Source organism: Gallus gallus, chromosome 3 (assembly GCF_016699485.2).
Source record: "Gallus gallus isolate bGalGal1 chromosome 3, bGalGal1.mat.broiler.GRCg7b, whole genome shotgun sequence".
Classification (NCBI taxonomy): domain Eukaryota; kingdom Metazoa; phylum Chordata; class Aves; order Galliformes; family Phasianidae; genus Gallus; species Gallus gallus.
In genome coordinates, this window is record NC_052534.1 from 103,851,590 (window position 1) to 103,874,954 (window position 23,365).

General features: G+C 41.2%; 1 protein-coding gene across 7 annotated transcripts in view; it reads right to left on the reverse strand.

The window, feature by feature from the left end:
* Positions 1–23,088, reverse strand: part of ATAD2B (ATPase family, AAA domain containing 2B) — a 72,969-nt gene extending 49,881 nt beyond the window's left edge. For 4 of the 7 annotated variants that reach the window (XM_025149098.3, XM_025149099.3, XM_040697997.2 and 1 more), the window contains exons 1-8: positions 22,609–23,088; positions 8,372–8,526; positions 6,217–6,263; positions 5,016–5,169; positions 2,768–2,870; positions 2,159–2,267; positions 765–881; positions 125–200 (exon numbers count right to left, since the gene is read on the reverse strand). In XM_025149098.3, the coding sequence (XP_025004866.1) occupies positions 125–200; positions 765–881; positions 2,159–2,267; positions 2,768–2,870; positions 5,016–5,169; positions 6,217–6,263; positions 8,372–8,526; positions 22,609–22,800 (953 nt within the window). In that variant the 5' untranslated portion in view covers positions 22,801–23,088. Of the gene's footprint in view, positions 1–124; positions 201–764; positions 882–2,158; positions 2,268–2,767; positions 2,871–5,015; positions 5,170–6,216; positions 6,264–8,371; positions 8,527–22,099; positions 22,244–22,608 lie in introns of those variants that run through there. The other 3 variants (XM_040697998.2, XM_015285046.3, XM_419982.8) reach the window with 2 other exon arrangements.
* Between the last annotated feature and the right edge of the window lie 277 nt (positions 23,089–23,365).

Here is a 23,365-nt window from a genome sequence, read left to right on the forward strand (position 1 = left end):
TGTTACACAATTCAAGACCCATCCATATGCATGAATGAAATGAACAACAAGAACATGTTTAAAATGAAAAGGTAATACAAAACATACGATGCAAACAACTGTGTACCAAAAGACTGACACTTACCTGATATGGCTTCTTCTTGCAGGAGATCTGTGAATATCAAACAGTGTATTTTCTCTCTTTTTTTGGTGAGCTGGCACTGAAAGAAAGAAATGACAGGTTTGTAACATCAGATAGAAAAAAAAAAAGAATAAACTAACCTAAATGGAGCTACAAAAATAGGAGTTTATTCCCTTAGCAATAATTTTATCACTGGTTTCTCCAATAGCTCAAATTAAGACATTTCCTATTGAGGTAATAGGTGGTTACCACTGCTATGCATTAATCTAGTTATAAATTGGACTTAACGCTCTAGAAAACAAAACAATTGGCCATTTTTCTATGTAATTATTTACTAGGTTCCTTTCTGAGCTCATCTCTTGCCAACTACTTCTTTCCAATGCTGAGCCCAGTGCAAGGCAGTATGTGCAAAGTTCAATGAGGCAGCAAGCACTAGAGATGCCCCCACAATTCACACTTCACAGATGTTTGGAGTAATGGCACTCACACGGCAAACAATAACAGGCAAGAACAGAAGTCACTAAACGCTGCATGGGATATCTTTCAGTGATCAGGAGCAACAATCCAAATTCCTCTCCCATGCCCATAGTGTTTCTTGAAAGTAAATAAAGCAGAACTGTATGAGCAGTGTCCAGTTTCTCACCTATTGGAGGGGCCTGATACCTTTCAACAGTTTTTCTCTGTCTTAGATTATATGGTCGATCGTTTTCTTCCCCTTCAGCTTCTTCTGCTTCTATATCTCCATCCTCTTCCTGAGACTCTGTTTTGAAAGGGGAAAAATTTCAAAACTCATCTTAATATCAGAACTACCCTCACCCTAAAAATTAACAATTTAATGGACACTGAGAACTGTTCCCCTCCTATTAATTAGCACTAATTGGCAAGTCACTAGAAATTTGAAGATCAAGATAAATCTACAACCTATTCTCAAAATCTCTTCCAGTTTTCCACAGGCGGTTCTGGAAAAGCAACAGACAAAAATATAATCAGATCAGTTTTAGTTATGAAGTACTACAAATATCTTCTATCATTCTCCTTCAGTAATTATCCTCCAAGTTAAGAATAATGCCTCTCTTCTCTCTCTTTCCACACAGTAGCCTGGGAAAATCAATACTTGACATAGCAGAGAAATAACAAAAAGAGATTCACAGTATAAGTTTTACACAAAGCAAATGAGTACACTTTATAATAACCTTATTACCTAGATCCATCTATTAAAACCATCTCTATTTCTGTCTCTGAGTCTCAGAATTAAGACTGCATTCTTACTAACTGGTAGAGACCAAACCTCCTACAGCAAAGTTTCAGTTTGAAATCAAAAGACACTATGCTGTACCCTGCATGCATCCCCAAAGTCAAGTTTGATCCTGACTTCCTAAGGAAATAAGCATGCTGTTGATCATGCCTTCAACTTAGCCACTATCCATTCTTTCTCCAGTGCTTTTTGAAACCACTGGCCATTTTCAAGCAACATTTTAAAAAGGAGAATTTCAAATACAGCTGTCTTGACAAGCCTTCTAAGATTCAGAAGATAAAAAACAGAGACTTCAGTTAATACCTTCACAAAAGGAAGGATGCAGAATTGATTTACACATTCTTTCTGGTAAGTCATCCACTATTAGAGAAATAGCCAGTCAATCAGTACACGCACAGTTCTGGAGTACATACAACAAACGCTGGTTTCATACACACACAGGATTGTTAGAGGGAATAAGAGAAAAGTTTCTGTATTGCTAAATGATTGAAAACACGAGTAAAGGAAAGCAGAAAACACATATTTAGAAATCAAGCTTTGCTGTACTACTTTCAGATAAACTTGAATTGGTTTTGTTCAAAGAAAACTACCCGCAGCAATCCCTAAATTTTTACTTTTTTCAGTGCAAACTTCTTTGCAATTCTTTAGCTGTTTAATAGCTCCAAATCCAGATCCCAAACCAAATTATTCTCTGCAGCACAATATGCTGCTATATCAGGTTGAGGAGAGCATCGTTTTATAAATATTTCAGACAAACCCTTACAATCCTGTACAATCCATACCTTCTTCTTCACCTTCTGTGGACACTTCATGGTGGTTCTGAATCCCATAGCTATTCCTCCTCAGCGATTTCCTTCTTCTTTTCACTCGAGAATACATATCCATGTTCTCCTGTAATAAAAGTAACACGCACCCCATCAGTACCATCCCATGTCACACTGTTAGTGCACAGTTCAGTAACACTACATAATTTCTAGGCCTCAACTGTTTTTTCAACAGAGCCCTCCAAAGATAGACTACAACAGTACTCTCATTCAATAGGTGTTAAAACAAACCTCTCAGTATCCAGGCTACCTAATACATTGGTAATAGCAGTATGAGGCTGTTTTAGGGAACAAAACAGATGACAGTCCTCAGTTCTGTTACCACACTGCCAGAGCAAATCAGATGGTCACAGCAGTCAATTCATCAATAAAGAACACGATTTTCACTCTGCCAAAATACATATCACTTTCACGAATTTCCTTCCAAATTTGAGATCAGCAAGTTTTCTAATGCCATCCTCTGATGAGGATCCACAGAGCTATTGACTTGTGCACGGACAATACAGAAACAAATGTGCTCTCCCTTCATATTGCTTTCACCCACGAGATAAGAAATGCTCCACTTACAAACTCCGTATCCGTCCACATTCGCAGCCGTTCTACTTCCCCAGACCTCCTATTTCTCCTGATGTTAATATTATCCATTTCCTGTAGGACAGCTTCGGCAGTACTGAAATATATGCAACAGTTAGCAAAAAAAGAATAGTCTTAAAATAGTAGACACACAGAACTCGTTATCATCCAATAGCTTAGCATATCTAATTATGGTCTGTTATGGTTATTCTAAGGTCAACAAGATGACTAAATATACAAATGACTTAAAATATGAATTTTTTTAAGGTAGCTTTCTGAATCTAGCAATTAAGGAAATACTAACTGTAATAAAGAGAACTGAAAGATGAAGCTACAGAATATAAACTAAGGATTATGCATAAGAAAAAAATGCTGATGCTCCAGGTTCAAATTAAACTGTAATGTTTTAGACTGTACTTTTGCACTTGGCACAGGTTGTAGCATGCAACATTTGAAGCTGCTTAGGAAGGTGTCAGATTTGCAGAGTAAGAAAGTAAAGCTTTTTATCCACATTATTATAATAGGAAAGCAGTCAATGCCTCACAACTGTAAGCTTTACAGCTTCCCACCGTGGCCTCAAAAAGATGAAAATAAATAAACGATTTAAAAACTATTAGATCAGTAACTTCATCATTCATTACTTGAGCTCATTACTCTATCACTTCTTATCTACTATCTAACTAGAACACATTTTCATTATCTGGAGTCTTTAAAAAGAGATTGCAAAACAATCCTGGGGTATGAATTACAACCCTGCCCAAGATGCTCTATTGCTAAGGAAGAAAACAGAGTGATTAGCAGAACTAATCCAAATATTTGGCTAGCTGTTCTGACCACCTAGTTACTACTTTCTACTGAGATTATGGTACTTTTCTCCATGAATTCTACTATCACTGCATAATAACTGTAAGAAGACAGAAACTTTCACTTCTTTTAAGCTGTTTAAAAGTAAATCTGAATTGGGAGAACTTGTCCAGAGAGAAGTTAATGGAATTTCTGGCCACATATGTCAGTAAAGTCAAAATTTCATTATGAGTGACCCTCTCAATTTTAAACAATTCTTCTACAGCATCTGTGATGTGTGCTATTTACTGTTTCAAGAAAAGTCACACTGTAGTTCATTACCAAAGAAAGCAGGATTTGGAGGGCCTGGAAAAGTCCACAAATTCTTCCAGGCCAAAATAAACTACAGAGTATGTAAATCACTGCTGGCATACACCTGCTTAATCTGTTCTTAAAAACCTCCAATGACTGATTACTGGAGGCACTGCAGTTAAAGTTCATATATAGACTTCAGTACCACAATCTTATCAAATTACAGTATTCATGGTAGACTTTTTCCCCATTGTTCATGAGGAGAGGGAGATTCAACTGCAACTAAAAATGTAAATGTAAGTCAGTATAAATTTGTAAAGTGATATGAAGTAGTTGTTAAGTAAATTGAAAAGAAAAATTAATGAATCAAAAATTTAACAGAGTATGTTTAGCAATAAAGATCATACTTGGCAATTCAAGGTTCATACCATTTTTCAAGCTCTGGCAAGCAGACTCTCAGAGATGTGACTACTGAAATCCATTTTACAGGTGGGAAAATGGACACACATTAAGCGGTCTGCCCAGGGCCATGCAGAAATAATAGTTCCAGAAAAATATTTCTGGCTCCCATTCCTATGCTCAGACCAGACCGTGCCTCCCTCTCTGACCTACTTTGTCTGCACAGTAAATGTCAAAAAGTGACACCCACCCTACGTGAATTGTTAACAAATGGTAAATAAAAAAGCAAAAACAAAAACAACAAAAAAGAAAGCTACAAACTTTTGATAGTTTTATGATCAAAATCATACAAGCAATATCTGGAAAGCTTTCTGTGCATTGTTGCTAATCACTATTTTACATCACATTCAGATATCACTACGTGAACGGGTTACTAAGAGACACGCTAGGGTGTGGGTTTACAGCATGTCAGCCACCCCGCAGTAACTGCCAACATACACAGCTTTATCAAGGGGGAAACACAAAGGAGCTTACTCCACACCAGAAGTCCAGTAAGCTGCTTTGCATGTAGTGCATGGGTAAAACTGGCAGTTACGGCACAGGACCCAGCCTTTAACTCAAACCACAACCCAGCCTGCCTCAACGCTAATATGTTTGCACAGTAAAACACAAAGATGGAAGACAAGGTTTTCTAACTTTAAAAGAAATCAGGATGTTTTGTGAATACAACTGAAGCATCCCCACATACCTGTTGACTAGCTGATCAAACAATAAACTCTGATTCAAAGTTTCAAATCTGTTTTTCCTGGACCGACAACTTTTTCTGACTTCTATATCTCCGTTTATGCAAGCATGGTCCCCATCTCCCTTTTTTTCCCCTCGAAGGGGATGGCTTTTGAGAGCTAAGAGAAATTTGTATTACTACTTTAAAATGCAGTCAAGAACATTTTCACAAACAAGAGTTAATAAGCAGAATACTTAACAAGGACAATAAACCAGAAGTTACTATGGAGCACAATAAGAGCATCCTTATATTCACCCACGAAATATATACTTAAAATTCCGATCAAAGTTGGTTTTTGAACTATTTCTTCAGGCTTAAGTTTATTTCCTTATAAAATAGATCTTATTTTATGACTGAAATTTGGTATTTAAATATCCACTCGATATTTTTAATTCGACATTAATGCTAAATGCACGCTTGGCCCCCAGTTTCAATTCTTAGGCTTCCAAGTACAGCATCACGACATCAGATACAATACATTGATTTCACAAATCTGTACCAGCTACTCTACAGAACCAAACAAAAAGAGGTCCCCCTCCTGATTGTCCCTCAGTCATCACAATTGATAAATAATAAAAATACCAAAAATGCTTAATGAAGTAACATTTACACAGAGTCAACACAGAATTAAATGAGATAATTTATGAAAAGGGGACACAAAGGACAATGTGGCTCTCACTGAGATATGAAATGAGATGGCAAGACTGAAAAGGAGAATCATATAGAAAAGTTGTACCAAGGCAGAAGGAGCTGCAGACAAGGCAGGTCTCTCCAGAGCAATAACAGAGTAAGTAATGCTAAGAGCCACAGAAGGCCAATTCTTAAACAATCAAAGAGTGTACGTAAATTAAAGACACTAGCTGCGAGAGGAAGGCCAAAATTAGTTCCCAATGCTAAATTTGGGAATTAAGGAAAGCATCACAATCATGGCCAAGAGGTCTGAATTGAGAAAAGAAATGGAACTTCATCTGAGAATGTTCTCCATGTCAACAGAGAGCATCCAAGATGTTAACAGAAGAAAACTGAGCCAAAACAGTAACATTTCAGGTCAAAACAGCATAAGTAATCAGTGAAGTTATCAGAAAATATATGCAACTGAAAATCATTGACATAGAATTGTTAAATGTAGAAGTAGATACTATGGGGTCCACTGTAATGCACTTACATAAGCTACGTCCATTTGGTAGTGTAGCACCAGGTGGAGAAGTTAACCTAGGAAATAATTACATTAGACAAACAAACAACATTATAATTCCTCAGCCAAGCAAATATTACACAATGAAAATAAAACCTTAGAAGTTAAATACAACTTAAAAAGTTGCACAATAAACCAGGACTTCAAAATTATTGTGAAACTAAGAGCAGACTTTTTGTCTCTGAAGATTCTGCTTCATGCCCAATGTCGGAATGAGGGCAAAACTGCCAAATACCAATTACATGAATCCTCCCAATTATCCAAATATCTCTTATTAATCCCTCCAACATTCCCTCATGCCATGTCCTACTATTAACTCTCCCCTTCTGCTTCAGAACAGGATCTTGATATAGCTCTTCAAAAGCAATTAACATTTAAGCACTCAGAACAAACTAGGAGACGCAAAGAAAGCGGTTCTGTAGTCACACACTCACACAAAAAGAAAATTTAATAAAATTAAGAACTGAATAGGATTATTTTATGCCTGGTGTACTTCAATCGGTGAAGAAGTAATTTCAGGTTCTCTATCAATTCCTTTTAAATTAACTTTTCAGAGAATTAACCTCTACCATCCCACAGCTTAAGAAAACAGCATATTCCAAATTCTTCTGAAACATTATTGCCTAAGCAATAGTTCATTCATTTTTATCTTTTACAAACTTCACATTTTTTCACTATTAGACATTATCATTCTGAAGGAATAGTAGCATAGAGTAGAAATGAACACGAACTCTACAGCTATTAGCAGACTGTTAGAAGCAATTTGTCAATATTGCTATTAGAAGCAAGTCACGTAATAGAAAAAAATGGATATTTTTCATCTTTTCCACCCTAAGAAGCACTGAGTACTTTAAAGATGAGTGGCCTGTAATGTACAGCGCACATCTGTACCGGACAGGAAGGGGCAGCTTGTTCTCAAACTCAAAAGCTACAGTGAATTTCATAGGAAAAAATAAAAAGAGGAGAACTAAATAATGAATGGAATCTGAGCTTGAATTTGACCTGGAGTTCAACATACTACAAGCCATTCAACCTAACAGAAGCTGTGGGCTTCGACTATTATTTTCTTACCAAAAACATATTAGAAAAGGTAATCTAAGGGTTTTTGCAAGGCTTTGGAACAATTCTGCACATTTTTGAAAGCCACATTTAAAAATCTTGTGCACACCCAAGTTTCCAATTATGTTTTTCTGGACAGATACTTGACGTTTTTCAGAAACCACAACTGAGGAAATGAAACTTGATTATAATTAAAGGCTCAGCAACAGAACCTTGGCGGAAAGTCTTACAGACTCAAGATCATTATTAGGCACAGCACTTCAGATTTTGGCCAAAAAAACCAACAAAAGCTCAGATGCACAGAGGAGTCATAGTGCCTTTTCTATTAAGAAACAAGAGCAACAGTAGCCTGACCAAGTTCCATCTGACACAGTGATCTATATTCTCCCAACTGCATTTTTTTTTTCTCTTAGTGTTCCTAATAAATACAGTATGAATCTACACCGGCTAAAAAAAAGTCATGAATTTCAAATATATTCAATTTATTCTGTTTTGAAAGAGAAAAGCAAAAAGAAACAGAAAAAAGAGCAGATCTATTTAAGCTTTACAGAGTTTTTCAAAATATCTCACCATAGCAGATGACAGCCCTGTACTGAATTACAGTCATTCATATATGCAAAGTGTATAGAAGAATATTTGTGATTTGCACACAAATATAAATACCTATCTACAAGATCACTATTAACCAAAAGTCCATTCTCCAGGAACATACAGTCAACAACATCTCATAATTACTTGTAATTGCGTGAAGAAGCTTAGGAATAAAAGAATGGCTTTTAAAACTATAAAGAGTTAGAAAACAGAACAAATTACTTCTCTTTTGGATTATAAGAATGCAGCACGACTTAGGCCTTATAAATAAAACACAGTAATTTATTCAGGTCCTTGTAACCAAAACTAGGGAAGGGTGACTTTCTTTCCACCGTCATTTTCTGCCTCTGCTCCCTGTTTGTTGGTAGCTCATCAAAAATACCTTCAAGCTGCAGTTCATTGCAGAAATGAGCAAAGTGCATTATGAGTACTGAAAGAACGGAACAAACTTTGTACTTTTCTTAGTATCAATTACCTGGACTGTCCAGCTGAGATGCTCCATTCCTCTCGCTGCCCAGTACTGCGTGATTTTGATTTGTCTTTGCACACAGGATCCGCATGTTTTGAGGTACGTTTGGCAGGAGGAGATATGTGGCTATCGCTCAAACTACCATCACTACCTTCATCTTTCTGAAAATGAAGAAGTGCCATTAATTGTCTCGTTTTCTATACATCCTTATTAAAAAAAAAAGAAAGAAATTAAGCTTTGTAAAATATCACTTGAATGGAAATAGTCAGATGTTACCAATGGTAAATAAAAATACACATTCTGAGAGTTAAACTTCCCTACCAAATTCTCAGTATCTGGTTTGCACAAAGTATTTATTACAAAAACATTGCTGGAAACTATGAAAATACTTTATCTGAAACAATCAACTTCTGTGTATTTGATTTTTTTTCCCCCTGAATGAGCATTGTGGTTCTCTTATCCACTGTATTTTGTATATTACACACAACACTGTTACCCTTACTCTATTGAAAAAGAATTAATAGTGAAATAAAAGACTGAGGAAAATTAATACTCTTAGAAACAGAGCAGGAATTCATCTTACTGATATTATCTTTGCATTTAAAATGCTAAAACAGTGACATTATGATCTCCTTGGATGCCATCCAGAGGGACCTGGAGAGGCTTGAAAAGCGGCCTTGATGAACCCAATGAGGTTCAACAAGGTCAAGTGCAAGGTGTTGTACTTGGGTCAGGACAACACCAGATTACATGTACAGAATGAGAGAACTTATTCTTTAATCAAAGGGCAGTGAGGTCATGGCACAGGGTGCCCGGAGAGGTTGTGGGTGCCCCATCCCTGAAGGCAGTTGAGGCCAGGCCGGATGAGGCCCTGGGCAGCCTGAGGTGGTGGGGACACCCAGCCCACAGCAGGGGGGTTGGCAGAGGGTCATCAAGTGCAAGCCCCCTACTAAAGCAGGTACCCTATCCTAAGTTGCACAGGCAGGCATCCAGATGGGTCTTGAATACCTCCATAAAAGGAGACCCCACAACCTCCCTGGGCAACCTGCTTCAGAGCTCCATCACCCTTACCATAAAGAAGTTCTTTTGTTTGTTTGTATGGAACTTCCTATGTACATCTTGGGCCGTAGCTCCTTTTCCTATAGCTACACGCCATCAAGAAGAGCCTGGCCTCATCCATTTGCCTCCCACCTCCCTTCAGACATTTATAAACATTGATCAGATCCCCCCCTCATTCTTTTCCCCATGCTGAACAGACCCAGATAATTCAGCCTTTCCTCATACGGGATATGCTCCAGGCCCTTTATCATCTTTGCGGCCCTCTGCTGGACTCCTTCTAGGAAATCTCTGTCTTTTTTGAACTGGGAAGCCCAGAACCAGACCCAGTCCACACAGTATTCTAAAGTGGCCTCACCAGGACACTGCAGAGCAGGAGGATCACCTCCTCTGACCTGCTGGCCATGCTCTTTTTAAATGTGCCCCATGTTACCACTGGCCTTCCTGATCACAAGGGCACAGTGCTTTATTAATTCTTAACTCAGAGATACACCCAGAGATCTTGGTTAAAAACCTAAATATCTACTACAACAGAGTAACAACCCTCTGAGTAGTAAGGTCCGAGAACTTAAAACTAAGAACAAAAGACAGTTTTACTTATATGCAAGGAGATGATGGTGGAAGTCCAGTTTATTCGTCCAGCTTAACTGCAACAACAAACTGTTTTGTAGTACAACTAATTCAAATTCTGGATTGCAAAAGTATTCAAGTAAAAAAAAAAAATAAAAGTGCTTTTTCTTAAGCAGAAGAAAACTATCAGAGCACATTTAGAAAGTTGCAAAGCCTAAAGAAAAGCAGATGCAGGGGAGCAGCTCAGTAACAGAGCAGACCCAAAGGAGCTCAGCACCAGTGAACTTGCCAACCTCCTTTGATCTTGCCCTGATGTTACCTGACCCACCCAGAAACCAAACCAGCTCACTAAGGCCTCACAAGTTTGCTTTCCTTCAGCTGCATTAGTTTCTCAGCTGCTTAGAGAGCTGAATTATTTCATTAAAAGATATTAGGTTCTACCTACCCACGTTCCTATGTCATTTTAAGTTGTTTTAATCATGGCAGTTGTTTACCCGCTGGTGGAAAAGCAGGGAAAGCAGGATGTTTCTACTACGATTCAATCTTGGGAATCCTTTAACACTTGTCAACAACAAAACAAAATACAACAAAAAGCAAAACAAACACACGTCCTCTTCTTCCTCACTGCTTCACTTCTTCGGGAAGTGCACCCATTTAACTCAAATACTTATATTATCTCTACTAGAAGACTACAATTAGAAGTTTATATGAAACGGGATCTGGGGTCGAACCCTCAGACTCGGGCAAAGCGACAGCAGAGATGAGCTCCCTTTCCCATGCACAACCCCCCTGAACCTCACACAATGACACCCACAAGCCCTGCCATTCAGCTGCTCTGCACGGCACTCAGCACCCACAGAAGAGTGGCTTTTCACAGTTCTGATAACTGAATATATTCCATTTGAATACCGTATGTATTTGTGCTTATCCATTAACGAGACACGAGCTTATGTGCGGACTTACGTAAGTGCTGCATTGCTAAAATGTGTGTCAGTAGGAACTTTCTCTGTGCAATTACCAGAGCAGAATGGAAGCAGAGCTTCAAGGGAAGCCACAGAACCAGTTTCAAACCGGCTAAGCCAGAAAGAGAAAACGAAGCTAAGAAAAAGGAACAAACAAGTAATGAAGCTTTACGAGGGGTTTGTGAGCAGGGCAATTCATAACACCTATTTTCCTACGCTCCATCTCTATTCCTTCCCATGCAAAAATCTTAACTCCTCCCAGGTCTCATACAAGTACCTTTGTTTGCATTTCCTCCAGTCTCCTGCCTCCAGCCTGGCTGGTGTTCCTTGTTCCCCAGCCATTCCTCCTGGCTATTTAGTGAGGAAAGGCAAAGTGGCATGGCAAGCTACTGCCCAGCTCCATGCACGCTGAGCAGCCAACCAGCAGGTAAAACACAATACCTGCCATCAACCTGGGGACAAAAGGTGCTGCTTTGGGTCTCTGCTTGCTACCATCCTCACAAAATACAACACAATTGAGTAGAGTAGTAATCTCTACTACTATCAGACAAAGGGAGAACCATTTCACAAATACAAAGCCAGCCTGGAACTGAAGACAGTTAAGCCCAAATACTAATCTTAGTACACTAACATGCAAAATATCCTAACTGAGGTAATGACAAAGCCACAGCAGTGAGAAACCAATGCACATTTAACTGTATTAATAAGTCTAGAAACTCCCTTTTCCAGTCAACGCTCCATAGAATCAAATCCCACCAAGACTACATTCCAGACTTTTCACCTACCTACAGTAAAACATGGAGATAGAGTTCTGGTTACTCTCAAGTGATTAGCCAAATGGGATGTGCGTGAACAAGAAAGTAAATTAATCTTAATTTGAAAAGCCTTTATGAGAGCAGCCTTCCCATCGCTTCCTCCCATTTATAGCAAAAGAGGTCTAATGATTCCACTGCACTCAACTTGCTCCCTCAAGAAACTGGGTGTCCAATCATTGACATCTTTAATGATTAAAAACAGTACTTCAGTTTCACCCAGAAACTTATTACTTAACAGTACACACTGTGAGTATGTTCAGGGAGTAGGAAAAAAAAAATGTATGATAAAAGCAAACGTAAAAATTAAGAAATTAATTGTGCCATTGTAGAAGTAGGAACCAGCACACTGAATTCAAAGCTCCTAATGAAACACTGGCACTGAAGCAAGCCCGCTCACATGCTGAGAGTAGAGCTGCCACCAGAATTCAGAAAATCTTAATTATGCCAGAATCTGCCTGAAAGCGTACCAAAGGCACACAGTAACAGTGCTGAGAGGTGAAAAAAATAGATAAACCTGATTTAGCACAATTCTATTCACCTACCAGAAACAAGAGACCCACAGAAGACCAGATGCGATCCAGAACCCAATACATCATCGTATGGAAAGCTGTCTCGCTAACAATGGACTAAGAAGTAACTGAAGTTAAGAAGACAGCACCTACAGTCTACACTGGAGAAACAACATTTATTGTCATGGAATATCCTGAGTTGGAAGGGATCCATAAGGATCACTGAGTCCAACTCCTCCTCTTTTAGCTCTTCAAAGAGCTCCAGAGCTGAAGGCCTCGTGAGCTCGCTGAATGGAAGGATTCTGGATCCCTGCTCATCAAATAGAAGGGTTCAGAATCCCAGAAGCACCCTTCCCTCGCATTAGCCCATCTATGAATTCAAGAGTACAATTGAATTTGACAGCCTTGCAGAAGCAGTGGCAAACTCTGGAAGCAAGTTCACAAAAGCTTTTGAATGACAGTACTGATTAATCTAGTAAATCAACCCAAAATCATTAAATAAGTAAAGTAATAAAACAAATGTATCTGCGTACTTTTGTTTTCTTTGCATGAAAATGATGGAAAAAATGTTTATCATCTCCTAATACACAGATTTGTGAACACACTACAAAAGCACCAATATGCAGTGCTACTTCAGTCTGCTCTTCCAAATCACCACTATGCACAAATGTCAAAATAATAATCTGATATTCAGAAAACTTTAGTACGATGTTTAGAGATAAGTTCTTAAGTTCTGAAGGACCACAAACTAGAGACCAGTGAAGAAAACTAAAGTCTCCTTCTCAACCCTTCTACTTAGAAGTGACTCAACTGATGAAAACTTTCAGCAAGACTGGAGTACACATGCCATGGAATTCCTCATCCACAAAGGCTGCTTTTAGGGCTATCAGAGGGACCAGTTGGCTAAAGCACTGTCACTGATTAATTACCAAGTTATAACACAAAGATTACCTGTAACGCACTGAAGATATCATATAGAGGACTAAGTTGGGTCTGGGGAGTGTTTTTGCTGGTGATCTTTTCTAGCTGGTTGGTTTTGGTTTGGTGGGGCTTTTGTTCTTTAAATAAGCTGAATCTTCTGGCCAGGAGAATATCTATAGGACTCCTCCCTCCTCTATCGGTCTGAATATCCAAAAATAATTACAATCCAGAAGTCTTGGTCATACAGGATGAGTTATCTACCACTGCCATCTTCAAGTATGTGGACACAAGTCCATCTCATCCTGGATGAAGCAATGACACAATAATAAAGCACAACCCCATCTTGCAATTTCAGAAGAAGCATTTGGTTTGCTACAGGTCCAACTGTATTAAAAAACAGGTATGCAGACAGGCTGATATATATCTGAGCTTTCCATTATGGTAAAACTTGCTCTCCTTGCCATGCCTTTTGCAGGTCACACCCTTTCTCTGACTAACTCTCCCACACCCAGAAAGTTACCATGATTGCTCCTGTGGCTTCACAAATCAGACGTGAGTTACGAACCCAGTATTTTAGTTCTTTCAAGCTCCTGTAAGTATGTTTTTCTCTTTTCTATCACCTCTTCCCATGCCTAAGACATGAAATTAAGACCAACCAACGCTCAAGCTTCAATTGATTAACAGCATTCCTCTGCGCTTTGGAAAATGCACAAACCATTACAATTAGTAATTCGTTTTGCCCTGATGAACAATCACTCTGACGTTCACTCTTGTCTTAATTAAAAACAATGAAATAAGCATAACTAAGAAATCTGTTTCAGCTACATGTTTTCACATATGTCTACTAACTTCCAGTCTCTCTTAGCTTTGGATATTCAAAAGTAAATTCTCCTCCTTGTTTGACTCCTTAAGACGACAATGACTCTGGGCATCTCTCAATCTACTTATTTTTACTAACACTGGCAAAACTGAATCCAGATTTCCTACTTACATCTAATATACTTTGAAATGTACCTTGTGGAAAAAAAAAACACAGCTTCTCAGGTGCCTCTGAATATTAATAGTCTGTAATAATATTTTAGAAGTACACATAAAAAAAAGAATGCCTGCTGAAAATCCTGCATCAGTTCTTTCTTGTAGAAATGGGCTTTCCATTTAAAAAACACGCACACTCTGGGTACTTAAGGCATTAAATATTTTTATTCCTCTTCTATAAAAAGAAAATTGTATTTCCAAACTAAAACCTGTATTCGTGGAAAAAAAAAAAACCCAATGCGATGGTTGCCCCAGGGTAAATCAGTAAAGCCAGTCGCTCATCTTTGCCCCTAAGTAACTATTCAGTTAACAAATAACATGCTGCTTCTGCACTTAATCTGTAACATCATTTCAAACCTATGAGAACAAAACAGAGCCTGGCCTGTGATTCTGAACAAGTCACTTGCTCCCTTGCGTATCAGTTCCTGCAAAAGGTAAAATATGTGGATTAAAACATTAGCTTAGACAGATCTACTGCATTAAAGACCTACTTTGAGATCCACTGCTGAAAGTTAGGCAAGAGCCAGGCATCCCTCCTGATGCATTTTTGGGTTAGACATACTAAGCAAGCGGAAAAGTCAAAACATTTCACAAGCTGAGTTATTTCTGCTTTGATTACAAGTTCCAGTAAATAGATCAAGCACATCTTCTGCCATAACTATGATAATGTCACCTGACCATAATCTAGTAAATCCCTTCAAATCCTACCTCTACTGTTATTTGGTTTTTAGCTTCTTACCTTTCGGTTCTAGCTTCCAAGTTCCCACTTGTTTGCAATTATTTATCTGATCTTACCACAGGTGTTAAAGAAAGAATAGCATGATTTATGCTCAGGACGTATTTGATGATAATGAAATTAACAACTACTACTGCTGTATTTTATTGGTGGTGATGGTAGTAAAGAGTGCCTCAATTGCAAGATGAGCAGAATTCTTACAACATTCAGCTTCTGCATTTAGTTTTCAGTAAATGATACTTAAGTCAGCAGTAGCCATCAAGAATATAAAGAATACCATCAACTTCTTCCAAACTCATTCCCTGAAAGAAACACTTTCTGTATGAGATTTGCTTTCATTACTACAATAGTTCTCTATTTTATTTCCTAGAAGTCTCCAACCCAAGATCTTTAAGAAATGGGAAAGCTTTTGATTAAAGAGCTTACAGGGTAAAAACAGAAAGCAAGCCCGCTTGTTTATTGGGTATTTTCATGCTTGCAAACATTCATCCTTAGTGCAGCAGCAACCTGCTCACAGCCAGATTGAGTACTGAAAGGAAAAGCCCTTGAAAAAGAGCTTTTGGTCCTACACCCAACAGCTCCTGCAATCCATGGGCTACCTGCAGGTTGATCAGGGAGAGCCTCTGCCAAAGGGGACTGAGGTTTGTCCTCCTCACATCACCACTGCCCCTCTCCACAGTGCGTCCCCCTCCTCCCTCTTGTGCCTTCCCCAAAACAGGTGTGAAATTGGGAATTTCCAGCTGATAATCAGGGCAAGGGGAGCAGGAGGAAGTAGGTTAGATTTCAGCTGGACCAGCAACCTGATCCTGACGCAGCTGATCAGATGGCCAGACAAGCATTAATACTGGCAAGTCTGCTCCTTTTCACAGCTGCAGAGCAAGCAGCTTGCAACATATGAAGTCATGCATCTTCACATGAGCAAGTCTACTGAAATGAGGTCTCTGTCTGCTGTAGAGGGGTTTGCACTTCACCCAGAAGTTCCTCTAGAAAAACACATCAGAAATTTTATATACCACCTATCTGCCTAATTTAACACCAAAGGAATACTAAGAGCAAGGCATTTTTAGTCAGAGCCACTTCCATGAGTTTCTAGGTTCTATTAACAAAGACATTAAAAGCAGAAATATGTATGTAAACATTTATAGAATGCTTACAGTTCAGAAGTGGAAAAAATAAAGCATTCAAACTACTTTTTTTTCCCCCTCCAATTCTTAGTCTTCAAAAATACATCTCTTCCCCCCCTCCCCCCCCCCCCCCCCCCCCCCCCCCAAACAACCCTATCTCAAAAGACTTGGACTACTGTAAAACCTAAATAAAGATAGTAATCTGAATGAGGATAACAAGCAGGAGGACAGAGAGATCCCTTAAGTCAGAGGTTTCCCAAGGTTTGGACATAACCATGTAATGAAGCCATTAAACTGAGCAAGGAAGTGTCCATAGCAAGCGAAGTCAACAGAAAGTTATCCTGCTATGTTAGAACTATGTGGGAGTCAAGATGCTCATGGATCTCAATCTACAGTGCACTTAAAGATACTACCTCAAAAGTAAAACCAAATTAAAACCTTGTAAAACTGAACTACGCAATCTTCAGATTAATGTCTTGAAATTTAAAATCAAGATGAAAACAACATTCAAGGCCTGAAAGATAACGTCAGAGGAATAACAGAAAGCAGTTATTAAATATTTAAAATGAGGGATTGCAGAAACACAGCTACAAATGTTGATGTGCGTAAGCTCTTCCATGTGGGCAGAGAGAAGAGCTTCTTCATTGCTGGTGGGTTTTTGTTTTTTACTACTTGCTCATTTAATTTCAAGAAATGGACTGGATGCTGGAGAAATGCAAAAAGCCCATCTTCCAAATTATGAAGTGCCCAAACCAAAGCATCTGCTTTGAGTGCAGTCAGGCAGAAACCACAAACACAAAAACATAAGAATCAGGATAGGCTACAAAAGCTACTCAGGAGCTCCGGACAAGCTACAGTTGTGTATTACTGGTAGGAGCACCAAAGCTGCATCACACAATCCAAGTTCAACTGGAGTTGAAGCTATCAGAGTGCACGCATTCTCAGTTCAAAACCGAAAGGCTGACAGAAGATCGCACTTTGATCTCACAACTGGGTCAGAAGAGCTATGTTTCAGTGTTTACCTAGCAAGAAATTGAACTTATTCAGGAACAGAACCCAAGAAAGCATAAATGCAAAATAACACTTGAATAATTTAAAGCAAAATTCATGGTTAAAATAAGCCAGGAAAATCCACCAAAGGTAGTAAAAGCAGTATTTCAAGAATAAACTCAGACAAAAACTGTTGAGAAAAAGCAGCGAAGCGTGAAGAGTAGGACAGGAGGAGGACAAGGGGAAATGGTTTTAAGTTGAGGGAGGGAAAACTTAGGTTGGATGTCAGGGGGAAGTTCTTTACCAAGAGAGTGGTGAGGTGCTGGAACAGCTGCCCAGGGAGGTTGTGGATGCTCCGTACCTGGAGGTGTTCAATGCCAGGTTGGATGGGGCCCTGGGCAGCCTGGTCTAGTATTAAATGGGGAGGTTGGTGACCCTGACTGCAGCAGAGGGGTTGGAGCTTCATGATCCTTGAGGTCCCTTCCAACTCAAGCCATTCTGTGATTCCATGATGAGTACAGAACTAGGGAAAATTACAGGATGAAAAAAGGATGGCAAGACAGTTCTCTTTGCAGTAAGTGGGTTTATGAGTGACGTTATCCCCACACAAAGTAATATATCACACCTCAAATACCTATCAACGTGATTTAAATGGTCACAGCTATGATGTAAGAGCAATGAAAGCTTCATGCTACCAATTCCTACGTGCAGGATGCTTTGGGTTGGGAAGGGTTTTCTGCATCAAACTCTGTAAAAACATTTAAAGCATCACTAGAACAGCATGAAAACTTTTCCACACATAGCAAACACTCAACAATTTAGGGCAGGATATGCAAAACTTCATCACATCCAAGTGAAACTGCAGGGGAATGTAGGTGATCACAGTGTAATTACCTGAGCTAATTATTTTACGTAACCCCAGGCTGTATGCCACTCTTGCAAAACTGTCATGGGATCTCTGCCGACAACTGGTTATGCTTTCTGCCTCAAGTTTTAAAGGAGAGATAGCAACCTGAGCAGCAGTTTTTTGCTAACACTGCTTTTGGTCAAACCCAATATTCAGAGGGAGCAGCCAAACATCAACACCACTTTGAGTATTCCTTGGAACTGTTAGCCGCTGCAATAGTCCTTGTATTGCTTCCTTGTCAGGCCCTCTAACAGTACGATGGCAAAGAGACAGGTTTTGAATGACGCATGACTGCCTCCTAAAACAAACTGCGTGTCCTCAGGAGGTGCCATGAATTTGCTTGGTGGCTCACGCTGCTTCGGTAGCACAGATAGGACATACACACAAATAGCTTTCACTCAGAACACCGATTTGGAAGCACGGAACGGATGCAAAACACTGATTATAGAGAATTTTGACAGAAACCTGGACACGGATCACTTCTGACAATTACTCATTTCCCCACTGCTCACAGTCTGTTAATATCCCACTAGCAAGAAACAGACCGCACAATCCATTATAGATCACTGACTTTCTCCTGGTACATCCCAGAAAAACAAGGGACCACTAAAACAGAAGGCATTGCTGTTTCACCACACTGCTAAGATGAGCTTAGTCGGAAACTTGCCTTAAACTGAAGTTACTGTCAGTAATTTCAATAGGCTCTGTATCTCAGGATATAATTTGAAGAGCTGTAGAAACATTGAGTCCCCTCAGCACCCTTATTAATTTATTGCAAACTCATAGCCATAACACAATTAAATTTATTTTAAAAAGTAAGTATTTAAGAGGAGCTTCTGTCCCTGAAGAGCTCTACATGCAGGGGGTCAGCAACAGTCATTTCTCCTAGGGAGGAAGGAAACACCAGGTTTTACTAAGAGTTTTATTCTAAGTCCATTCTGGACTACCCAGAACACAGTAAGATACTCTGCAAAGGGGCCATTGAGGAAAAAAAATATAATCTGCATTAAGCTCTTTCACAAAGAGAAGTTTTATTTTTGAGAAGTTCTAAGGCTTACGTTTAAAGCTAGAATTCTATAACAAATAATGATACACATTAAAAGTTCACTCCATATGTTTGCAATAGCTGACCAAGAGTGAAGCAGTGGGTCTGTGCTTAGGAAAGCTGCATTATCACACTTTCTAAAACAAAAAATATAAATATTTTGTTAAAAGCTGAGATATTACAGGAAGAGACATAGAAATATATGGGTATTACAGAGCACAAAAACGCTGCTTAGGTTTCTACTTGACCACACTGCAGCTCTTTCTGTCAGTCCCAAGCCTGCGCTTGTTCCTATTAGCAATTAAGTACAATGGAGAGCTCTATGTTGCGAGTGAGCAAGCTGAATGATGCTGGCAGCACTACTTTTAGATGGTTACAATTAACACAGAGCCCTCAAGTAGCTCTTAAGGCACTGCTAATGCTTTCTTGACTAATTAAATTAAGTTAATCTCGTATACATTTCTAAAGTGTCTAACTAATACACTGACATGGTTTCAAAGTGTTTATTTCCCAAGAAATCCCCCTTCTCAATGAGCATTTTGGTGTTTTCGTATGTTAAGAAACATCATTTCCATTGCCAAATAAATATTGCCAGCATCATCACAACTCAACATTTGAAAATATCAGACATAAGGAAACGGAGACTAAATTTAACCACTTATGGTCATAATATCCTCAAGTCTTTCCTAGTTTGAATTTTAACTTTCTGTTATGTAAATCAAGAATGGAAACAGGAATGAAAATATAGCCCAATTTTTCCTCTTTGTGCCTTCCTCAATGGCACTCTGCTATGACATCATTTTAGATAATAAACTTCCTGGCTCCTTGATCCATTTAGTGAAGGATTCTGTTAATTTTAATCTAGCTGCTGCATGCATGTATTCATTCTCAATCATTGCCCAGAACTCAAACAGTTTACTTTTCAAATACTGATGTAATTGCTTTGTCTGAGATGGGAAAATATTATAGAGGGTATATGCAGAGAATATGATAAAGGCTTTCTGTGGAAATGATCCATCACAGTCTAAATATGTATTGCTTCTACGTTAAGATACAAAAAAATGGACTCTATTAATAAGCAGTTTGACACAGTATGGAACCTGAAGAAACTTCAACTCACATCTTCTATCCTGGGCTTGGGAAAGGAGGGATTCCCGCCTACTCTTGTACATGTATGGAGAGAAAAACAAAACAAACCACAAGGAAATAAGGAGAAAGGAAATAGATCTATAATGCTGTAGTACTTGATCTAATTGGCGTTTCACAGGATGCCATTAGATTACTAACTCAATTTTTCTAATAAGGAACAAATAGATCACCTGTTAAAATACACTCCAAAAGGGAATTACAATGATTGCCACCAATGAGCACTTCCCTATGAATTCAAATCCAAACCTCCTCTGTGGAGGAAAATTAAGTCACAGTGCAAATAAGCAGCGTAACGTCTCTGCCAGAGCTCCCAGCCCTAGCTGCCCATTAACCCAATTAACTGCTGTAGTAAGGCTGGTTTCTGACATTACAACTAAAAGATCTTAAAAGGACACACTGTTCCAGTCAACTTCGAAAAAATACATAGCAACTGCACAAAACACAGCCTCCCTATCTGTCTGCTGACAGTCACTTCCAAAAAGCAAAGGCTTTGTCTTCCTACTGCTGCACTTACTCACACTGTACTCACTGAAATCCTCCTTTGGCATGATTTCAAGGAGATTCGGGAGCTCAGAAACACACTGTATCACTGACAAATGCTTACATCTGAAGAATAAAGAACTGTTGGACAAAGATCACTCAAAAATGTGGTAGAATATAGATATTTTATATATATATATATATATACACACACACACACACACACACACACACGAATTATAGAATTTGCAAAGGGAAGGAAAAAAAACCAAACTTCTCCTTGGTAACTTCTGCTCAATTTTGGTGAATGCATCTAAATTTAAAAAGTTATCTACCTCAGACACATCATATTTGATGTGAAATGAAACAAGTCCATGTCAGCATGCCAAAATGTTCGCTTAACTTTAGAAGAAATGCTTCTTTAGAAATATGGGGTGCACCCCGTGATGCATTTATGGAAAATATTGTCATAAAATCAATGATCTCCTTTCTTTAGAGCATGAAAATCACTCAGTGTATAGATTTTAATAATTTGCAGTATAAAACGCTGTTCATAGATGAGAAAGATGTGAAAAGGAGCCCAACCTATTTACTTCGCAGCTGCAAACTGTCTGCTACATAAGCCAGTGAGAGTTACACCAAACTTTGCCTTGCAAACCACAAGACCCACGATACAAATAAACAGAAACTGCACATGAGAACAAGCAGAACAGCTCTGTACAGCCACGTCCTCCATCCCCACAAGCCCAGTGAAATTACACACAGGGTAAGGGCCACTCGGAACAAGTAAGGTGTGTGAGGAGGAGAAACATGAAGCACAACAGAACTGAAAGAGTTCTTACAAGGACTCTGACAGTGACTGTATTACTCTCAAACTAAACGTGTGGGGAAAAGGCTCCCTGGTGATTCCAGCTGTCATCCTCCTGATCCGCCTCTGGCTGCTGCTGGTTTCTGTTTGCCTGATTAACGTTTTCCTTAGCACAGGGCAGGACGTGGTCAGTTGGTGCACGACTGACAAACAAGCAGACCCTCCATTTTCACTTCTGTATTTACCGAGTCTTTCACAACACACAGCTCCGAAAACAGGCATGTGGCTGAGTGAGCCATAAGTGTTAGCCTAAGTCTTCAAGCACCTGCAAAAAGCCTTTTATGCAATGAAAACAACAGCACTGTCAAGAGATCTGCTTGGAGACACCGAGGCAAAACCAAGGGGCTTCGGAATTCTCTCTTCCAGTTACAGCTAACCAAACGTTAGCCGCTCGAATCTGTCTACGGAATTCATCTGCCACCAGACCGTAGTAAAGGTAGTATAAGTTAAGCTGAGAAAGCATTCAACTGAACCCCGCGCAGCGACGGCACAACCGCGTCCTCCCCGCCCCACATCGAGCGGGGCGTCCCGCCGACAGGACAGCTTCCCCACACGCCAGTGTTCTACCTTATGAGCCGCTGCGAGCCCTCGCTTCAAACGAACTGAGGTCATTTAGGGAAGGAATTAAAAAAAAAAAAAAAAAAAAAAGCGAGGAGGGAGGGACGATCGCGAAGTTGCGGCCGGCGCGGCTCCCAACTTTTGTCTGGCGGCGGCGCAGAGCCGCTCTCGGCCGCAGGGGGCGCTCCGCCCGCAGCGCGGCCCCCGCCCGCCGTGCCGGCCCTGCCTCAGCGCCGCGGCCCCGCCGCAACTTCGCCTCCCCGTGTCCTCGGCCGCCCCCTGACCCTGTCAGGGGCCGCCCGCTCGGCGGCTTCCCTACAACGCGTGTCTCCCCACTCCGACCCCCCCCACACACACAGCGCCGCGTCCCCGCACGCCCCGCTGTCCCTCCGCTCCCCCCGGCACCGTCTCGGAGCCGCCCCCCCCCCGCGGCAGCGGCGCTGTCCCCAGCGGTTCCCCGGCCCAGGCCCTGCCGCCTCCCGCCACCCCCCCCGCTCCCGGTTCCCTTCTCCGCGTACGTTGTCCGCTGCCCGCAGCCCGCCGCCAGCCCTCACCCGCGCCGCCGCCGTCTCTTCCAGCCCGGCCGCATCTGCCTTGGTGCCCCTTTTGGAAGAGCGGGTCCGGGACGAGATGAAATGGCTGCCGGCTCCGGCCGCTGCGGCCGCCGCTTTGCCCAGGGGGCGCAAGGAGCTCTTCCTGGTGTTCACCATGGCCCCGGGGAGGGGGACACGGGGGGGCCCCGCCGCCGCCGCCGCCGCCGCTGTTGCTGCCGCTGCCGCCGGCGCGGAGGGAGGAGGGAGGGCGGACAGGCGGGGGCTCGGGCAGGGAGGGGAAGGGAAGGGGAGGGGGAAGAAGGAGAAGTCCTCTGGGGACGCCGCTCCGCCGGGCAGAGACACCAGACAGAACCGCGCCGACTCCTCCCGCCGCTGCCGCCGCCTCCTCGGCTCAGCCCCGCACTAGCCGGCCGCCATTACTGCCCCTTCTCCCTTTCTCTCCTCTCCGCGCCGCCACCCCGGCTGTTGCCGCGGGGGGGCGCTGCGGCGCCGCCGCCGCCGCGCGCAGGGCCGAGGCGGCCCCCGCTGCGTACGTTCTAGCACGGCGCCGGCGCCGCTCTATGGGCCTGGCGCGAGCCGGGGGCACGGCGGGGGGGGGCGAGAGGCGGCCGGTGAGGTCCCCCGGGAGCGGGACGGCCGGTTGGGACGGCCGGGGGCGCCCCGCGCAAGCAGAGCGGGCCGGCTGCGGAGCGGGAGGCTGCGGGACAGCCGTCCTGTCAGG